Source organism: Toxoplasma gondii, chromosome VIII, assembly GCF_000006565.2.
Source record: "Toxoplasma gondii ME49 chromosome VIII, whole genome shotgun sequence".
NCBI lineage: Eukaryota > Apicomplexa > Conoidasida > Eucoccidiorida > Sarcocystidae > Toxoplasma > Toxoplasma gondii.
Genome location: NC_031476.1, coordinates 1,137,481 through 1,155,628, shown reverse-complemented (window position 1 = coordinate 1,155,628; position 18,148 = coordinate 1,137,481). Strand labels below are relative to the sequence as shown.

Sequence of the window (18,148 nt, the reverse complement as noted above, 5' to 3'; positions counted from 1 at the left end):
TGGTTCATGTTGTTTAATCGTTGTGTACGTTTATCTGGCGTTTCAGTCGTCTCGCAGTGGTAAATTGAAACCTGTTCCAGTTCAGGAGTTTGGTGGTTTATCATACTGACACAGCAAGCAGCTTACGTAATAGGAATCTGGCAGCGGCGGGGTGAAAAGCTTTTCACACTGTCGCTGCCCTTCCCGAGTGCCACCAGAGGGTGCCTACAGTTTGATATCGAAGAAAGAAGAGCGTACACGCATGTGTTTCGAAGGAGGATCCATGTGGCTGGTAGACCGGTCGACTTCACAACTCGAACAACGACTCTACAAACTTGCCTCAGCCTACGTAGAACATGGCATCCTATGACCGCGGTAACAATTCGAATTTGAAAGCCGTAGCATCGTTACTTGCAATTCCGTTCGTCGATCGTTCTCCCAAAATGCAAATTCTGACAACCAATCAAAGCGTGACCTGGATGTAGGGTCCCAAAAGATCCTCGTCGGTGAAATTCTAGAGTAACGGCACCTGCACACATCCCCAGCTGGGGTCCACCGGCGAGACCACCTAAAGGTCCGCGTTTCTAGGTCCCTAGATCTCTGGGTTTAGAACAACAGACGTCTCTAAAACAGATGTCCATCAACCTAGAAGTAGGGACAGGTTCAGCGATAACCCGAACAAAGACATGGAAAACGGTCTCGCGAAGGCATCGGAACTGACAGCTTCTTTTATGCTGGGGTGCTTCACAGGTTCAGCTTCGTAGAGACCTCAAGATGCACCTGGTAGATTGCACACTGAAAAGGAAAATTATGTCACTTCATTGCGCCAGACGCGATAGATCTACAGGACAAACGTAGAACTCCACAGCCGCTTCTGCTGCAGACCCTCAAGGAATCTTCTCTTCACACGGGAATTCAACAAAGCAGCTTGCGCGACATTAAATCCTCTGGCCCAAACAGCGGCGGAGAACAAGCGATTGCTGAAATTTACGGCTGAGGCTTGCTGGGGACAAATTCGTCTTCGATGAAGCCGTTGATGCAGCAACTCGCCGCTCCACACGCAGCGGAGCAGGCTGTGCACACCACAGCAGACGCCAACCACCCCAGAGTTTCGCAAATGATTCGAAAAACGCACTTCCGTGGCCGCGGTTCCGGCTCTCTGACGACGTAATAGTAATTTCCACCTTGAGGGGGAGTGCTGACATACGTAGCCATGTACGGGTTAGTTGCAGTGTACTGAGTATGTGCGGCGGAGTAGAGTCCGCCCTGGTAGGCCGGGCCATACGCCATTTTGCCGGTGCGCTTGCTTCCGCTGAACTGGTTCCCGAAAAGCAAATCAAGTCTGTACAGCCTGGTCCTTAGGTATCTATGGAGTACCCCTCTGAAGGCACACAAGAAAAAGCGACGACAAACGGGGAAATGGGGTCGGAATTGTGCTCCCTTCAGAGTAACGGGGTCACGAGCGTTGCAGGAACCACCGCGTACTTTTTCTGAGACAAGCAGAGGCCAACCACGTCGGGAAGCCCTGTATCAAACGAGAACAGGAAACCAGTTCTAGAGAAGGAAGGCAACCAAAAGAAGCGAAGACGGCGCGTGAGAAAAAACGCACATTTATCGTTGACTCATCGCGGGCGCTCGTAAGCCACGTCCGCCATCGCAGGCGTCCGCTTTCACTTCAGCAACGAGGCGGACAAACGGGAACAAGGTGAAGATGAGTCATTCGCTGGCAAAAGCCGGTGCGCCTCGACAATGAAAAACAAGAGAGGAGAATGTGGTGCGGAGAAAACGCTTCCTCCTACCTTCTCGGCGACCCGCGAAGGCGCTGAGAGGCACGGAATGCCGCGCTGCAGTCGCTGTGGACGAAGTGTCGATTGTTGCAGAAAACCGGGTATTTCTTCAGCTGGTGCAATTCATCCCGAGCTAGCCGTCCCTTGGGAACAAAACTGGAGAATCACAAAGACAAAGTTCATCAACAACTTCAGATCTAGGGAATCAACGAACGAAAAAGGTGCCTTTGGTGACATCGAAATGACACGGCTGTTCGAGCTGGACATCCCACCGCAGGCGTCCCCTGTCGACCACCGCGGAGCGAGAAACTGACAAGCCTCTGGTACACGAATCACGGAATCGCGATACAGCGGCGGTTGTGTGACTACAGTGTTCGACCACACAGGATTAAAGACAACTTCCAACAATGAAGACGGTCGGATTCGTAAATCGCAATATATTGAGTTATAGGTATCTCCTTAAGGCAGGAACAGCAAACGAGTTCTGTCGTCCAACTCCGTGAAGAAAGTCTGTGTCTTGTCGGAAAAGTGTGCTTTCGATAGCCGACACGACACGCAGAAACGAGACACGTACGGAGAGGGCTTTCAGAAGTGCGTGGTCCCCGTCTGCGCATAGAAGCTGCGGCGAAGCTCTCACGTGCCCCTGGTGCATATCCAGCTCTTGGGGTGATTCTTCAGGAGTTCTGTTTCGCTCGAAAGCCAGCCCGAGTTCTCTCTTCCTCAGGATGAACTATCACAGGTGCTGCCCCGCTTTTGTAACTGATCCCCTTTCTAACGAGAAAAAGATCAACCAAGAAATCCTCGCTTGCAGTCGCACCTGACGGACTTTGCAAGTCGCTGCTCCGACAGACAGACTGCCAGAGAGAATTCGTGCGCTTTCCGATTTCAGCTGTGAGTGACGTTGGGAGGTGCGACCAACCTCACAAACGGCAGCGGTACCTGACCAATTAAAAATATTTGTACCTGTAGGAATAGCAGTCACAGCTGTCATAGCTTAGAAGTGTGGCCATGGTGAAAGGGACAGTGCTGTGGGGACGCAGATTGGACTTTAGCTTATCATACGTCAACATGGAATGTTTCATACGCTTTCTCTGCTTCTGTACCGTCGTCGGTAGACACCCTCGTCCCACCCATTCGCTTTCGTGGTATCCGGATACTTCCACTCCACCGTTCGTAATTCCAGGAACAGAGCCACAGAATTGCGGGCGGAGTGCGATGCAATACGCTATGTTGATTTCTTGTGTTGAAGCAGACGAGAGAGTCTCAGAAAGACGCCGGCTCGTTGCGAACCTGAAATTCCCGACCAGAGAAGCAGCTTTTGAGTAGAATTATACAGGCGTTGACATGGAGCTGATGTGGCATTTTAAAGAGTAATTAATGGGGCTTCTGACGCCCCCGCTGCGGGTGTCACATGCTGTGAAACAAACAAGGCGCCCGGTCGATAATTTCAAATAGAGCTTGCAGGCAGTACGACTCGAAGACCATAATGCAGAAGGCTACATGCAACGATCCCTCGAGTAAACATCATCGCATAGGAAAAAACTGCCACTTAGGAAGCTGCTTCGTGGATCTGATCAATGCTGCGAGAGACGTCAGGGACCGTCAAGGGACTTCGATGTGGTGCTTTCCTTTCTTCTTTCGTTTAAAGGGAAAAGGAGCGGGATATCCTGACAACCGAATGCCAGCACAACGTTCTGTTCGCAGTTGTTGACGAAGCATTGGAAGACGCAACATATGTGCACAGAGGCTCCGCGCTGAAGGCCCACACCGCAAGATAAGCAACAATTCTGCCATCATAGCACAGCCATTCTGCCCCGCGAATGTCTCTACATCTGCACACATGACAACAAGGTTGTAAGAAATATCTGGATGGTCGTACGGGGCTGTCTACACCCTTTTGCCGTGCTCCACACTATTACCGGCACTTCTTCGCGCCCTCTTTCACCACCAGCCTCGTGTGTCTTACGCTTCAGTTGTTTGAAATGCGTTCCACGAATTTTCTCTCGGAGTCGCTCGTCCCGGATCCCCCGGCAATCCAGATGGCATTTCACCTCAGCTTCCTTAAAGGTGGTCCTTGTTGCGTAGGCATCTGTGGTCCGCAGTGTTTCCGCCCGCAAGTCAACCAAACAAAGTAGTGACTTCTTTTCAGTTGAACAGCTCTGATCGAAATAAGGCAGCATTCTCAGTGGTATCCCAGTCGCACACCCCCTGTAAACTCAGCTTTACACTTTTACATTGTTGGGATTTCTCCTGTGAACACAGGCCAACTTGTGCTGCCAAAGTCTTGTGCATTTGCTAGCGCCTTACTAAATCACACCGGTGCAGAAAAACAAACGTACAAGAACGAGCATGACACAAACGCTTGGATTCGCGCAGAACGTTAACTCCATAGACTCTGCGACTTCTTGTGGCCGGTGGCATTTCCTGGTGTGTCCGTGCGTGTGTATGGAATGTGACTTTCTATGTCAAGTTCTGAGTGGGCAGAACGGGACACTGGACTACAAGTGAAACTCTGGGGAAGTTGGGAGCAGACGGAACTGTGCAAAAGTGAAGGTTTGTCTTCTTTTCACCTCTTTTCTGGGCTCGCTGCGAACCAGGAAAGGAGGCAAAGCTGACGGAAACACCTTGGCAGTATAGTACCCGCTGAACAGAGCTTGTGGAGTGTCGGAATCCCGTAGCCTAGTCGTCCAGTGGGTTGCCGACTTCCCTTGGACAACTTTCTCCTCGGTTGGGAGGTCTGCATAGCCCTGACCCGAGAGTGTTAATAGGCACATAACGCGAGCAGACACGTATCCTCTACAGTCCGACGCACAACCTCCTTTCTTCATAGAAAACAGAGTTTTTTCTAGGAGCGAGACAATCCGCCCTGGACCAAGTCGCCGTGTGCGGCGGCCTCCCTTCCTGCAGGACGCGTGTAAAAGGGAAACCCTCCACTGCGCATGACCCTCCATTCGCGGAAATCACACTCTCCACAACTCCTGAATCACCATCACGGCCAGGCCACGAGTTTCTGCAAAAGTGGAACGACTTTCCTTCTGCGGTGCAGTCTCTCGCCCAGCAGCGCCGGCTGTTAGTTTTCTGGCCTCCGTGTGACCCCTGGTGTGTGACTAGGGACATGAACCCAGGTCTTCTTCGCGGCAGCTTCGCGTTGCTCGTGCGAATTTTTTCGCAAGAAGCAAAGACTGAAGACGGAAAACAGCTCCTGTTCCCAGACTGGGACTTGCGGAAGCAGTGCGCTGTTTCACGCGAAACCGAAAGCGCGTGTAGGCGGCTCTGCATGCAGTTTCACTTTCCTCTCACACGCCGCCGGCGGAGCTGTTTCCCCTGTTCTCCGCGTTTGCCATTTTTCTCGGACTTTGGCGGGACGGCCTCTGCCTTCCCCTTCGCTCGCGCTTTTTTTCTTTCCTCTCTTTGTGTCTCTTTTCCGCGAAGCTGTCTCGCCGCAACGCCTGCGTCCACTGCCGGTGCGTTTTTTCCCCCGGGAGCGAACGTCGATCCTGGCAACTAGGGAAGAGGAAACTCTGCAGAAGGGCAGATCCAGGTCTCTATTTTCTCGTCCAAAGTGTTTTACGGTTTTTTACTTTTTGTCGATCTGTCGGGAAAAGTGGAAGGATTTCCTGTGGACCCCGTCATTCCTTGTTCCCGATTCAGACTTGCTGGAAACGGACTCGGAGTTCTGACCATTTTGCTTCTCTCGCGTGGATCCAAAGCGTTTTTCACGTTTCGTTCTCCTCCGCGTTCTTCAATTTCCTCAAATCTTCTCGTTTCCACGGCTGCTGCAGACACGTCTGGAGGCGTCAGCGCTCAGCTGCCTCCCCAGCTTCTCTGTGGGGCTTCTCCGTTTCGTGCGTTTCCTGCACAAAACTCGGCATTCTGTCTGCTGTCTTCTGAGGCTGTTCTGCTCCTTTCTTCCTCGCACCTCCCCGTTGTCGTCGTATTTTCCTGTTCACGTACTCGGGAGGAAAACGGTTCCGCCATCCGGCAGGCCTCTGTCTGCGGCTGTCGTCGGGAACGGTCCGCTGACCTCTTCGCTTGCTTTCGACTCTTTCGAATCGTTTTCTTACTTTGCGTTTTGCCGCGGCTCAGAATCAGCCCGTTTCCGGAAACTCTAAACGGTTTCCTCCGTCGTCCGTTGTCACTCCCTCCTCCCCCGCGGGGTTGTCACTTCTCCCTCGTTCTTCCCCTGCATGCACCTTCGTGCTCTACAGGAAATCCCTTTCTTCGAGGCCGGAACTGTGCCCTCGTCCACACTGTCTTCCTCGATCGTCCGTTCTTTGTTCTCCACGCCCGCGCTGTCTCTGATGAATTCGTTTTCTCCCTGCGACAGTTCGCGATAGTTTGCCTGGCTTGTCTAGGATCTGAAGAGAGGCGAACGAGGCCTCACGCGGCTCGGCGTTGCGTTTTCACCTTCGCGTCCGGTTCAGATCACTTCGACGGAGGCGCTCGCTGCAAGAGACCAGACTTGTTGCTGCCGCGGCGGTAGGGCGCGAGAGGAGTCTTTTGCGAGAGAAAAGAGAGAACGCGCGCCAGAGTCGGTCAAGAAGCGGGAGAGAATCCCCACTCTGGAGACAAGAGAACCGTGCACGGGCGTCGGTTCTTCTCTCTCTCTCGCTGCCTTCTCATCCTCTCTTCCTCTCCGTCTCTTTCACCTCTCCCTCCTCTCCACTGCGCTTCCATCGTCTCTCCCGTTGTTCACGATGCCTGTCCTTTACCATTTGACCCTGCAGAAGCCGACGGCGATTGTCCACGCTCTGCAGGGGAACTTCAGCGCGCCTCGTGCTCAGGAGGTAGTTGTTTCGCGCGGCCGAGTCTTGGAGCTGCTTCGGCCGGACGACCAGGGGAAGCTGCAGGCCATTTCGAGCACAGAAGTCTTCGGCATCATCCGCTCCATTGCCGCTTTCCGTCTGACGGGAGCGAACCGAGATTACCTCGCCATCGGCAGCGACAGCGGCCGACTGGCCATCGTTCAGTTCTCCGCGGAAAAAAATGAATTCGAGCGCGTCCACTGCGAAACCTACGGGAAAACGGGTGCGCGCAAACAGCTCTAAGCTTCAGCGAAAACCTCGACATTTGAAAGCGACGCCCGAACACCAACGGGGTCGCGACGCACAAGACCTTTCGGCGCTCCATCTGTACAGATACATTTGTCTGTCTGGCTCTGTATCCGTGGCGTGTCGAATCTGTACGTACTGGAGTCTGTTTGTAGGTATGCATCTTGTTCGTGCTTGGACGTCCATAGACGCGGAGGATTCTGCGCAGAAGAAGCGCGTCGGTGCAAGTGTGGAGGCAGCTCGATTTGCTCTCTGTTGTTGGCGCAAACTTGTCTCTCCGTCCCCCGTCCACGTGGGTGGAGGTGATACAGTGAAAGACAGATGCTCGAACGAAGCTGTCTCCCATCATCTCTCTGAACCGGCGGGCAGAGCCGGCGGAGTTGACGCCGTGTGGCGGGATGCTTCGAGGATCATGCGAGTTTCTCTATTGTGGGTCTGTTGACGTGGAATTCCGAGTCTTTGTGTGATCCACAGAAAAGGTAGTCTCACGGGGCTTTCCTCCGTCAATGGAAGTTGTGTGCCTTCTGGAATCTCGCTCTCCACTTTACTCTTTTTTGGCGTCTCCTCTTCTCTCTGTGGTTTCCATGCCTCACAGTCGCCGCCTTCTCATCTTGTGTCACTGTTTTCTCAGTCTCGTGGTTGTCGTTTTCTCCGTTTTTCTGCTCTCCTTCCTTCTCGCTTCTTCCTTTTCTGCGTTTGTTTTTCCCTCCCTTGTCGCCATTCTTCGCGCTTTCTTGCTCACTGGCCTCTCGCTTCTGCTCACAGGCCTCTCGCTTCTGCTCACAGGCCTCTCTGTTCGGCTCATTCCGTTTCTCGTTTTCAGGCATTCGGCGAGTTGTTCCCGGGGAGTATCTCGCGGTGGACCCCAAAGGGCGCACGCTGATGGTGGCGGCCGTCGAGCGTCAGAAGTTCGTTTACATTGTCAACCGCGACAACAAGGCTCAGCTGACGATCAGCAGCCCACTGGAGGCTCACAAGAGTCACGCGATTTGCCATGACTTGTGTGGAGTTGACATGGGGTTCGACAATCCGCTCTTTGCGTCTCTCGAACAAAACGTTGAATCCTCGGACAGAAAACCTGCAACTCCCGGTAAGCGTGGACGCGTCACGCAACAGGAAGAGAGACGAAAGATCTGAGCACCGGAGGTGCGTTCCACCGCGCGCCGTGTGTTCGCTCTCGGTTCCCGCGTATGTCCCTCGCAGGATTCTTTTCTCTCGTCTTGTCTTTTGGATGTGATCGGACGGGGAAGGCACCTAGCGATCTGTGCCGCAGTGTCGTCTCCACGAAGGACCTCGCGATCGAGAGGGTCCTGGATCGTGCCGATGCGGAAGACCGCCTTCTTCCCCGTGTGCATCTCCAGTCGTTCTTCCGTTCCGCTTGAGTCAAATGAGCCTTCGTCTCCCTCTTCTTGCTGTTTTTGCTGTTTTTGACGTTTTTGTTGTTTTTGCTCTTGTCTTCCTCTTGAACTTTCTCGTTTTCTTCCCGTGGTTCTTCCTCTCTCTCCTTCGTTGTGCGGTTCACCTTGGTGTTCTCGCCTGACTCCGTTTTGGTGCGGCATGCGTTGTCTGCGCGTCGCAGGCGTCACAGTCCCGAAGGGGCTTTGCCTGTGGGAAATGGACTTGGGTCTGAACCATGTGATCAAAAAGGCGACGTTGCCGGTGCCGGCGTCCGCTCACTGTTTGATTCCGGTGCCTGGCGGTGGCGGAGCGGATGGACCGAGCGGCCTGTTGGTGTGCTGCGGGAACTTCTTGCTGTACAAGAAACCTGATCACGAGGAGATCTGCTGCGCGATTCCGCGGCGACTGGAGACAGGTTCCGACCGCGGCCTCGCCGTCGTCGCGTTCGCCGTGCACCGCATGAAGGACTTCTTCTTCATCCTCATCCAGACCGAGTACGGCGACATCTACAAAGTGGAGATCTCGCACGAAGAAGGCGTTGTCCGGGAAGTCGTCTGTCGATACTTCGACACGGTGCCGGTCGCGAACGCTCTCTGCGTGCTCAAGTCCGGATACTTGTTTGTCGCTTCCGAGTTTGGGAATCACCTCTTCTACCAGTTCACGGGGATTGGGTCGGACGCCTCCGATCCGCGGTGCTCGTCGACGCATCCGCTGGGTCGCGAGGCGATCATCGCCTTCAAGCCCCGCCCGCTGAGGAACCTGGCGCTCGTCGACGAACTCCAGTCGCTCTCGCCAATCACCGATTTGAAGGTCTTGGATGCGCAAGGCACTGGCGCCCCGCAGGTCTACGTCCTCTGTGGGAAGGGACCGCGCAGCACACTCCGCATTCTCCAGCACGGCCTCGGAGTCGAGGAGATGGCGGACAACGAGTTGCCGGGACGCGCGCGCGCCGTCTGGACCACCAAGCTGTCACACCAGAACGCGTTCGATGGCTACATCTTCGTCGCGTTCGATGGTAGCAGTCTCGTGCTCCAGATCGGCGACACTGTCGAGGAAGTCACCGACAGCGCGTTCCTCACGAACGTCTCCTCGCTGCTCGTCGCCCTCATGTACGACGACTCCTTCATTCAAGTCCACGAAACAGGCATCCGGCACATCCTCAAGAGCAAACGTGTGAATGAGTGGCGAGCGCCGGGCGGACGCCGAATCAAAGCCGCTGCGGCAAACGAGAGACAGCTGGTGATCTCGCTGGCGGGAGGAGAACTCGTTTTATTCGAGGTCGACGACGCACACACCCTCGTCGAAACCGCTCGAAGAAACATCAACGTCGAGTCCACATGCATGAGCATGCAGGCGATCCCCAAAGGTCGCCTCCGCGCCTCCTTCCTCGCCGTCGGCGGACTCGACAACATGGTCCGCATCCTCAGCCTGGAGAAAGACCGCAACCTGAGACAGCTGTCCACCCAGCTCCTCCCCAACGACGCGACGCCCGAGAGCGTCTGCCTCGCGACGCTCACTGGCCTAGGCGCGAACTCGACAGACGCAGGCAAAAGTCAAGACAACGGGGTCTTGTATCTGCACGTAAGGCTACTTCCACATGACAAAGACGCGTGGAAAAGTCTCTCTCGAAGAAAATGTGTAGACCCAAAAAATGGAGGAAGAGGCGTGTGTCTGTTGCGCCTCCTGCGTGTAACGACACTGTCGAAAGCCACACGAAAATACCTGCTAACTTCCCCTGAAAAAAAACAAGGGTGACATATGGGCAATTAAAAGTACATGCATAGGGACGAGCCTCCTTTTTCGACACGTAAGGCTTTTCTTAAGTGTGAAAACGAACGCAAGTAAACGTTTCGTTCAACTTCAAAGAAGCACATCACATATCTACATATCTACATATATATATATATACATATATATATACATATATGTGTGTTTATACGCGTGAGGGTAGAGGGAGAGCTCCGGCGAAGTTGGGCGTAGTAAAGGTGAAATGGAGAGGTATTGAGAGACGCGTAAATGGAGATGGGGGGAGAGAGAGAGACATTTCGACGTGTGACGAAGGTGGACAGATAAACTTGATGAGAGGTCCTTCGACGCAAGTAGAGAAGGACCGTCGGTAGAAATATCGATGGAGGCGATCTCGGCTACCATAGACATGGAGACACGAAACTCTACCTGTGCAGAGCAAGCACCACTCGAGAGTCAATGTGGAGAAAGGAGACGGGAGAGGGAAAGACCTTCCGAACGGCATACGTTCAAGGACCCTGAGTTGCAAGCACAAGCTGAAACGCATCTGGAGCGTCCTGGAATCCTCCTGTCTCTCTCCGACGGTGTGCTTTTTCGTCTGCGTTTTCTGTTTCTGCTTTTCAAAGACGTTCCGCCAGCTGTCGACCTTCTCTGTCTCCCCTGGGCTGCTGCTGCTTTCCGCAGGTCGGCCTAAATACGGGTGTGATGATTCGCAGCGTCGTAGACCCTGTCCTCGGCACCCTTCTAGACCAGAGAAGCAGATTCTTGGGAGGTCGCGCCGTTCGCTTCCACGCCGTCACCCTTCAGGGCCAACCAGCAAGTCCGTTTCTGTTCACACGTTTCAGTTTTCGTCGTCTCCTATCGCTTCGCGCTTCCCCCTATTATCTGGTGTCTCCTTTGATGCGGTGCTGTCTACTTCTGGCGTGTCTTCTCGCTTCCCTTCCTTACTGTGCCCTTTCCCGCCCTCCTGTCTCGGTCCGTATCTTTTTTCTCTGACTTTTGCGTCTTCGCGTGCGTCTCCTCCTAGTGTCCTTCTCTGGTCTGACATCTTTAGAGAAGGAAAGGAGACGTAAGGGGAGAAGGCGCCTTCGTTGAATCTGCAGTTCCCTTGAGAGGTAACCGACCGAGTGGCGGTGCAGAGAGAGACAGGTAGCCTTTCGGCCGTGTCTCTCCGATAGATGTGGACTCCGCGGTTCTGGTGGATGTATTTCGACTTCAGACGGTAGAAACTTCCGGGGACTCCTCACACACTGCCACAGCACGAACAGGGGAAGAAGAGAAGGAACACAGGGAGACAATTCTTCTTCTTGTTTGCTTCCAGTTCTGGCGCTGAGTGAGAAGTCGTGGCTGTGCTACACCTTCCAGCACAAGCTCCACTGCATACCTCTCAACTACGATCCTCTCGAGTGCGTCGCCTCTTTCTGCTCTGAGCAGGTGAGACCCGCAATTCGAGGCAGGCAGCTCCTTTTACCGTTCCTTCCAGCTCGTTTTTCTAAAGAAAACACACCTTCAACGCCGAACGCGTCCGATCTGCACAGGGGAGGGCATGTATTTGCATCCGTTCTCCTCAAGACGCGGTCGGAATCCAGACCCAACCTTCTGCAGATTCACGTAAAACACGCAGACGCCTACACACCCAGTCTGAGGTGCACACGGCTATATTCATTTATATATATATTCATAAATATATATTTTTTTTATATATTTTTATATATTTGTTTATGTATGCATATGCGTGTGTGTGCGTTTCTCTGTATCCCGTGGTGTCCTTTACAGCAGTGCGAACGATGTGTATGCATGCGTCTATCGATCAGTGGAATTGGCGTGTGGCGTCGGGGTGCGTTTCGCTTCTGCAGTGCACGGACGGCTTCGTCGCGATTGCAGGTGGAAGCTTGCGAATTTTTCGATGCCAGCGACTGGGCGAGACTTTCGGGCAAACGGTTCTTCCGCTCTCGTTCACACCGCGAGCGATGGCGGCTCTCCCTCACCCTTCCGCGGCAGGTAGGTGTGCAGCGCGCCGTTGCGTTTCTTCTGTTTTTCTCTTCTTCAAGAAGTCTGGCGGACCGGCGCGGTGGGCGCTCCCGCCCTGTGCCGATGAGGGGGAGAAGGAGAGGTTTCGCGAAGCCTGGCCGCGTGAGGTCGACCTCGTTTTTTCTTGGGGGCTCGCGAGAGCCGCGCCAGTTCTCGTCTTCAACACGGAGCTCCCTCACAGGGCCAGAGACGAGAGCGAGCTTGCGCGATGAACCGCGGTCGCGCAAATCGAGGCGGCGACCGAGAAATGCTGTCTCTCGGTTTCTCTCGAGTAGGCTTCTTCGCGCTCTGCTGTGTCTCTGAGGAGCCACTCGGAAACCTGTTTCTCGGAGTTTCTGCTCGCCTCTCTGCTTTCCGCGGGAGGTTTCTCTGCGCGGCTGTTCACTCGGTGACCTTCTGTGTCACGGTTTTTCAGAGTCGCAAGCGGGAGGAGACGCCGCCGGGGCAGACCCATCGCGCCGCGCATCGGCTCTCGCCATTGTGGAGGCCGACCACAACGCGTACGACGAGTCGACGAAGGCCGAGATTCGCCGAGCCTTGAAGGGCATCAAGGTCAACCAGGAAGAAGAAGAAGACAAGGAAGAAACCGACGACATGCAGGTGAGGCGGATGGCGGAACGGATGTGTGTGAGAAACGTCGAAGCGGAGCCAGGAAGCGAGACAGAAGAAGAAGAGAGACAGAGACAGAAGAAGGGGAAGAGAAGTGGTGAGATAGTGAGAAGGGAGAAGAAGAGGTCTGCTCTCGATTCGGGAGGCCGTCGGTGTCTGTAGAACGTCCACGGTGCCCTTCGTTTTTTCTTTTCAGCTGGAAGAGAAAGAGCAGCAAGACCTACCTGAAGACCACTACGGAACCTTCAAGGCAGGCCCTGGCAAGTGGGGATCTTGCATTCGAATCGTCAACCCCCTCATGGTGAGAAAGAATTGGAAGAGGGAGAGAGAAGAGAGCAAGAGGGGGAAGAAGGAGGGATCGAGGAAGATCAAGAGAAAGAGGGAGAAGGCGCAGAGAAGGAGGTTGAGGAGACAGAGAGAACGGAGACGAGCTGGAGAAAAGACGAAAAGGAGAACGAGTAACGAGGAAGGAAACTTGAGGGCGTGAGTGGATCGTATCGAGGCAGTTTTGAAAGCAAAGGCGGCGTTTGTGTCAATCTGGCGTCCGTTGCATCGACGCTTGAGCTGACTCTTTCACTGTTTTTTGCTTCTCCCCCTTCTTCGATCTTCTTTTCTCTCTGACAGGCAATGACCATCGACAAGGTGTCTCTTGAGACAGACGAGGCTGCACTCAGCTGCTGCTTCTGCGAAATGGAGGGTCTGCCTCTCCTCGTCGTCGGCACCGTCACGGCGATGACTCTCAAGCCAAAAAAGGTGGAGTTCTCACGCAAGGACATGGAAATGGCGAAACCGTTTCTCACCACAGAAACCGCAAAATGTTTGAGAACCAACCCAGCTTCTCTAGTCGACGTTGACAAGGAACCGCATTTCAGAAGATCTACGTTTTCGACGCATTCGTCGATCTGTCTCTCTAAATGACCACCTAGGAACACACACCTAGGCTTGTTTGTGGAATTGTGCAATTTTCAAGGAGGGACTTATCATCCACTTACTTCTCTGTCTCTGCGTGCTTCTCGTTCTCTGTATCGTATCTACCTATCCATGCCCTTTTCTGAGCCGCTTGTGATGCGCGTTCCTGTCTGGGTGTCTACTACGTATCTACCGGTGTACCTCTTTTTAGCGCATCTCTGTGTCTGTCTAGGATATATTTTTCCAAGTTCCCTGGATCGTCGTGTGCGAACAATGACCACAGAGAACGAGCCGAGACTGAGGAATGCGAATTTTCAAGCGATGAACGAAGCGCATAGTCCCAGAGAGATCTGCTCCCCTGAAAGCATGCAGAGTGTATGTTCACCCGTGATGGTTTTGTGACTCGAGGCTCTGAACGGCGAAGAAAGGAAGGAGCGTAAGAGTTCGTCTTTGCGTTTGTGTGCCTCCACTCACAGGTGCCTCACGCGTCCATCAAAGTCTTCTCATACGACGACAAGTTCTCCCTCAGTTTGGTCCACTCCGTAAGATGAAAATGACGCCTTTTCTCCTTCCACGTCTGCTTTTTCTTGCTTCCTCTCTTCCTCCTCTCCCTCTCTCTCGCTTCTCTTCTCTTCGATCCAATCGTCATCTGGATACATCCTCTGTCTTTCTCTAATTATATCCATACACATATAGACATATATATCATATATATACACTATATGTATAATATATATATAGACTACATATATAGAGTATATATATATATATATATATTTAAACGTGTAAAGATATTTGCTTGTCTCTCTTTGTGCATGTTTTTGCGCCTGTCCCTGGATCTCTCGTTTTCTCTCCTTTTCGTTTCCGGGTTGGATGCGTGGTTTCCGTCGCTCTTTGAAGGCGTTTTCTGTTTTCTGCGTTCATTGTTTTCGCGTCTTTTCTCGGTTTTCTTGGCTTTTCAGACTCCTGTAGAAGACTATCCGATGGCGCTGACTGCGTTCCGAGGCATGCTGCTCGCGGGCGTCGGGCACAAACTGCGTCTCTACGCGTTGGGGAGGAAGCGCCTGCTGAAGAAGTGCGAGTACAAGGTACAGCCTGGAGAGAAACGAGGGACGAAAGGAACAGAACAACAAGAATGGAGAATGGAGAGGGGAGAACGGGGAGAACGAGGAAAGAGGACATGGTCGAAAATGGAGGAGAAAGGTGAAAAAAGGGAAGCAGGGAACGCAAAGGTGGGGTAGGACAAATAGAAAAAAAACCAAGAACATTAGGTGTAGTTGCATAGATAGATATAGATCGTAAAATAGATATTGATAGATAGAGATAGATCTAGATCTAGACAGGCAGATCGACATAGATACGTAGGTAGAGATGTATCTAGAGAGATGTAAATCTGTATTTTCATATAGATACATACAGAGACATAAAAAGCTGTGTAAACAGACAGCTGCAGAGAAATCTCGCGAAGCGCACAGAGAACTACATCTCCGTCTAGGCCAATACAGTAGACTTAGACTATCGTCGCGAGAGAAGTAAGTCTGAATTTCTTTCCCTCTGGCGGAGAAAGAATGCATGAAAATGGGCTCTTTGGAGGCGCAGGGGCATGTGTGTCGCTGCATGTTCGCTTTATTCAAAAAATTTGATTTTTTTTCAGAATCTGCCCTGTGGCGTAGCTTTCATTCGCGTTGCCGGGGACAGACTCTTCGTCGGCGACGTCCGAGAGAGTGTTCACGTTATGCGGTACCGCCTCAGCGAAAACCTCTTCTACGTTCTTGCAGACGATGTCGTTCCACGGTAAGTGAGAAAAAATGGAAAAAAAATCTATCCAACCCGTGAAACGCTCGTTCAAGAAACGAAATTTCATCTGAAAGTAAATGCATGTATGTATATATAATTATATATATATATATATATATATGCATATATATGCATATATATCTGTATATATATATATATATATATATATATATATATATATATATGTGAGTGTTCGTATACAGTATGCATAGATATGTGTGTACGTATATGCATGGAACGAAAAGAGGAGTTTGTGTTTGCATGGGTTTTATGAAGACAAGGAAGAAGGTCAGGCTGGAGACGAGCTGGGGTGCTTCGTTTTCTTTCGCATTGTACGCAGATGGCTGACCAAGGGCGAAGTGCTCGACTACCACACCTTCGTGGCGGCGGACAAATTCGACTCCGTTTTCATTTGCCGAGTGAGCTAGGCGTTTTACAGATTTTCTCCGTTCGCAGTGCGCTCGTCCTATCCTGCTGAGGCGAGAGCAATCTTTTCCAGAGTGTGGTTTCTTTTCTACAACTGTCGATGGGTCTTCCGAGAGGGAGTCTCAAAGTGAACTTGGTGTTTCTCATCGCTAGCGGACAAGAGGAGAAAATGGAAAGCACACGAACGCAACAGGGGGGGAGGGTGAGCAGGACGTTGAATCAAACACCGCGTTGACGTTCCTCTTGTTTCGCCGTTTGGTTTTGTTCTTCGGCATGTTCCCCCCTCTCTCGCGCGGTCCTGTTGTTTTCTTCTTTCTCTGCTTCCAAACGACGCGCTGCTCGATCCGTTGGCCGGCTTCTCTTCTTCAGCGCCACTGCGCTTCTCTCTGTGTCTCTGTGGCTCGCTCTCTCCTTCTTCTCCTTCTTCTTCTGTCTGGTCCTCTCTCTCTGTGTTCGCTAGCACGCGTTTCGCCTGCGTCTTTCTCTGTCGCTCTCTGTGTTTCTTGTCCGCCTCCGCGCTTTTCAGTCGTTGTCCGATTCTGTCTGCCGCTCGACGCGTTCTCCGTCACCACACCTCCTGCGGCTCTGCCTGTTTAGGTCCCGAGCGAGGCGAAGGAGGACGAGCTAGGCGATACGACGGGTCTGCGTCTGCGGGGCGATACCACTTACCTGACGGACAAATGCTTCAAATTGCAGTCTCTTCTGCACTTCCATATCGGCGAAATCGTCACTGCCTTGGAGCGCGCGACACTCACTTCTGCTGCTTCTGAAAGCATCGTCTATGGCACGATCATGGGCTCCATCGGGTCATTCTCTCCCTTCCTCACGAAACACGAAGTACGAGAGTCACACAACCTCCACATTCATCTCTCAACTTGTCCCTCTGTCTCGGGATATTCGCTTAACCAGCGACGAGACAACATTCAGAAATACATATACATATACATATATATATATATACATGTATATATATATATATATATATATAAATATTTATATATGAGATGGACATACCTGCTTGTGTACGTATGTGTATATTTATATGTGCAGATGACAAGTCTCGATTTTGCTTCACCTTGTTAGCGGCATAGATTCCTAAGGAGACGAAAATTTAATTTTTATCGGAACCGCTGGCGCCCAGTGTACGACGTGAAAGCCGCTGGGAACAGAGGGTGGCGTCATTCCTGCGAGGCGATTTGTTGTTATTTTCGCCTCGTTTTCGGTGATTTGTGTTTTTTCTTTTTCGTTTTTCGGACTCTGTCCATTTCTTCTTGTTTCTCATGTTTTTTCTGCTTATTTTTTGCATGTTTTTTCTGTGGCTTTGAACGTGGTTTTCTTCTTTCTTCGCTGCTCGTCTCTTGGTTTCTTTTCTGCATTTCTGTTCGTTTATCCCTGCCTTTCGTTTGTTCACTTCTTTCGTTTTTGCAGCTGGATCTCTTCACACATCTGGAGATGGTCATGCGGTCTGAGAAACCTCCTCTCGCGGGCCGCGAGCACATCATGTTCCGTTCCTACTACCACCCCGCAAAGGTAAGACTTTTCTTTCTTGTCTTTCAGAGAGCCGTTTCCGTGGACAGCGGAAGCGCGGAGGGATGCGTCTCTTCTCTCGAACGCGAAAGGTCCTGGAGTGTCATCTGCTGTCGTTCGAAAGCGAGATTCCCCGACTTCCTTTGCATGCATTCTCTCTGCAGAACACCGTGGACGGCGACTTATGTGAAAGTTACGCGCTGCTGCCGTACGAGGATCAGAAGCGGATTGCCCAGGATTTCGAGAAGACCCCCGCGGATATTCTGAAGCATCTTGAAGACATCAGAAACAGAATTCTATAGCGAGGCGTTGCAGTTGCCGGGATCCCCAGCTGTTCACGCAGACCCGATGGGCTGTCTCGAAAGCGACAAAGTTCTCAGTTTTCTGGAACTCGTGTTTTCTCTTCCACAGTTCCGGCTGTGTGGAGATACACGGGCATTTTGTGGACTGCGCGCTCTGTGCGCCGAGAGCGGACGCAGATGGCCTGTGTCGATTCTCTATGGGTCGCCTGGCGCGTTGTTCTGTCGGGACAGCACACTCGGCTCCAAGCGTTTCTGTGATGCGTTCGTGAGCATGGTCTGCGTCTTGCATGCGCCCTGTCTTCGGAGGAACCGCGTCTTCTCTCCTGTCGAACTTGCCTGAGGTTCCTCCGTTCTTCTCTCTTCTCGGCGCCCTCCATCCCCCACCTGCTCCGTTCGTCTGAACGGGGAGGGTGTTGTTTTTTTCAGAGTGTGCCAACTTGTGAGGATTGTCAAAACCTGGCTGGGGTTGTCGTGGGCCTTTGTTTCGGAAAACTGTGCTCAGAAGACTTCCCAGAAACCCAAAAAAAAGGGGAAGCTTTTGGAGAAAATGAACACCCACTGCATGCGCGTCTCTCCACGCAACCTC

At 52.3% G+C, this 18,148-nt stretch overlaps 2 protein-coding genes across 2 annotated transcripts; one reads left to right on the top strand and one right to left on the bottom strand.

The window, feature by feature from the left end:
* Positions 1-966: 966 nt before the first annotated feature.
* TGME49_230970 (hypothetical protein) lies at positions 967-2,776 on the bottom strand (the record flags this gene model as incomplete). Its single annotated transcript, XM_002367957.1, has 3 exons — positions 967-1,360; positions 1,779-1,922; positions 2,730-2,776. The coding sequence occupies 3 exons, from the start codon at positions 2,774-2,776 to the stop codon at positions 967-969; spliced, it is 585 nt and encodes a 194-aa protein (XP_002367998.1).
* Positions 2,777-6,463: 3,687 nt separating this feature from the next.
* On the top strand, positions 6,464-18,072 carry TGME49_230960 (splicing factor 3b, subunit 3, putative; the record flags this gene model as incomplete). Its single annotated transcript, XM_002367956.1, has 16 exons — positions 6,464-6,794; positions 7,641-7,907; positions 8,397-9,796; positions 10,646-10,781; positions 11,283-11,395; positions 11,818-11,962; positions 12,408-12,592; positions 12,798-12,902; positions 13,226-13,354; positions 13,987-14,052; positions 14,473-14,598; positions 15,165-15,304; positions 15,648-15,726; positions 16,331-16,570; positions 17,162-17,263; positions 17,425-18,072. The coding sequence occupies 16 exons, from the start codon at positions 6,464-6,466 to the stop codon at positions 17,560-17,562; spliced, it is 3,702 nt and encodes a 1,233-aa protein (XP_002367997.1). The 3' UTR covers positions 17,563-18,072.
* Positions 18,073-18,148: the final 76 nt, after the last annotated feature.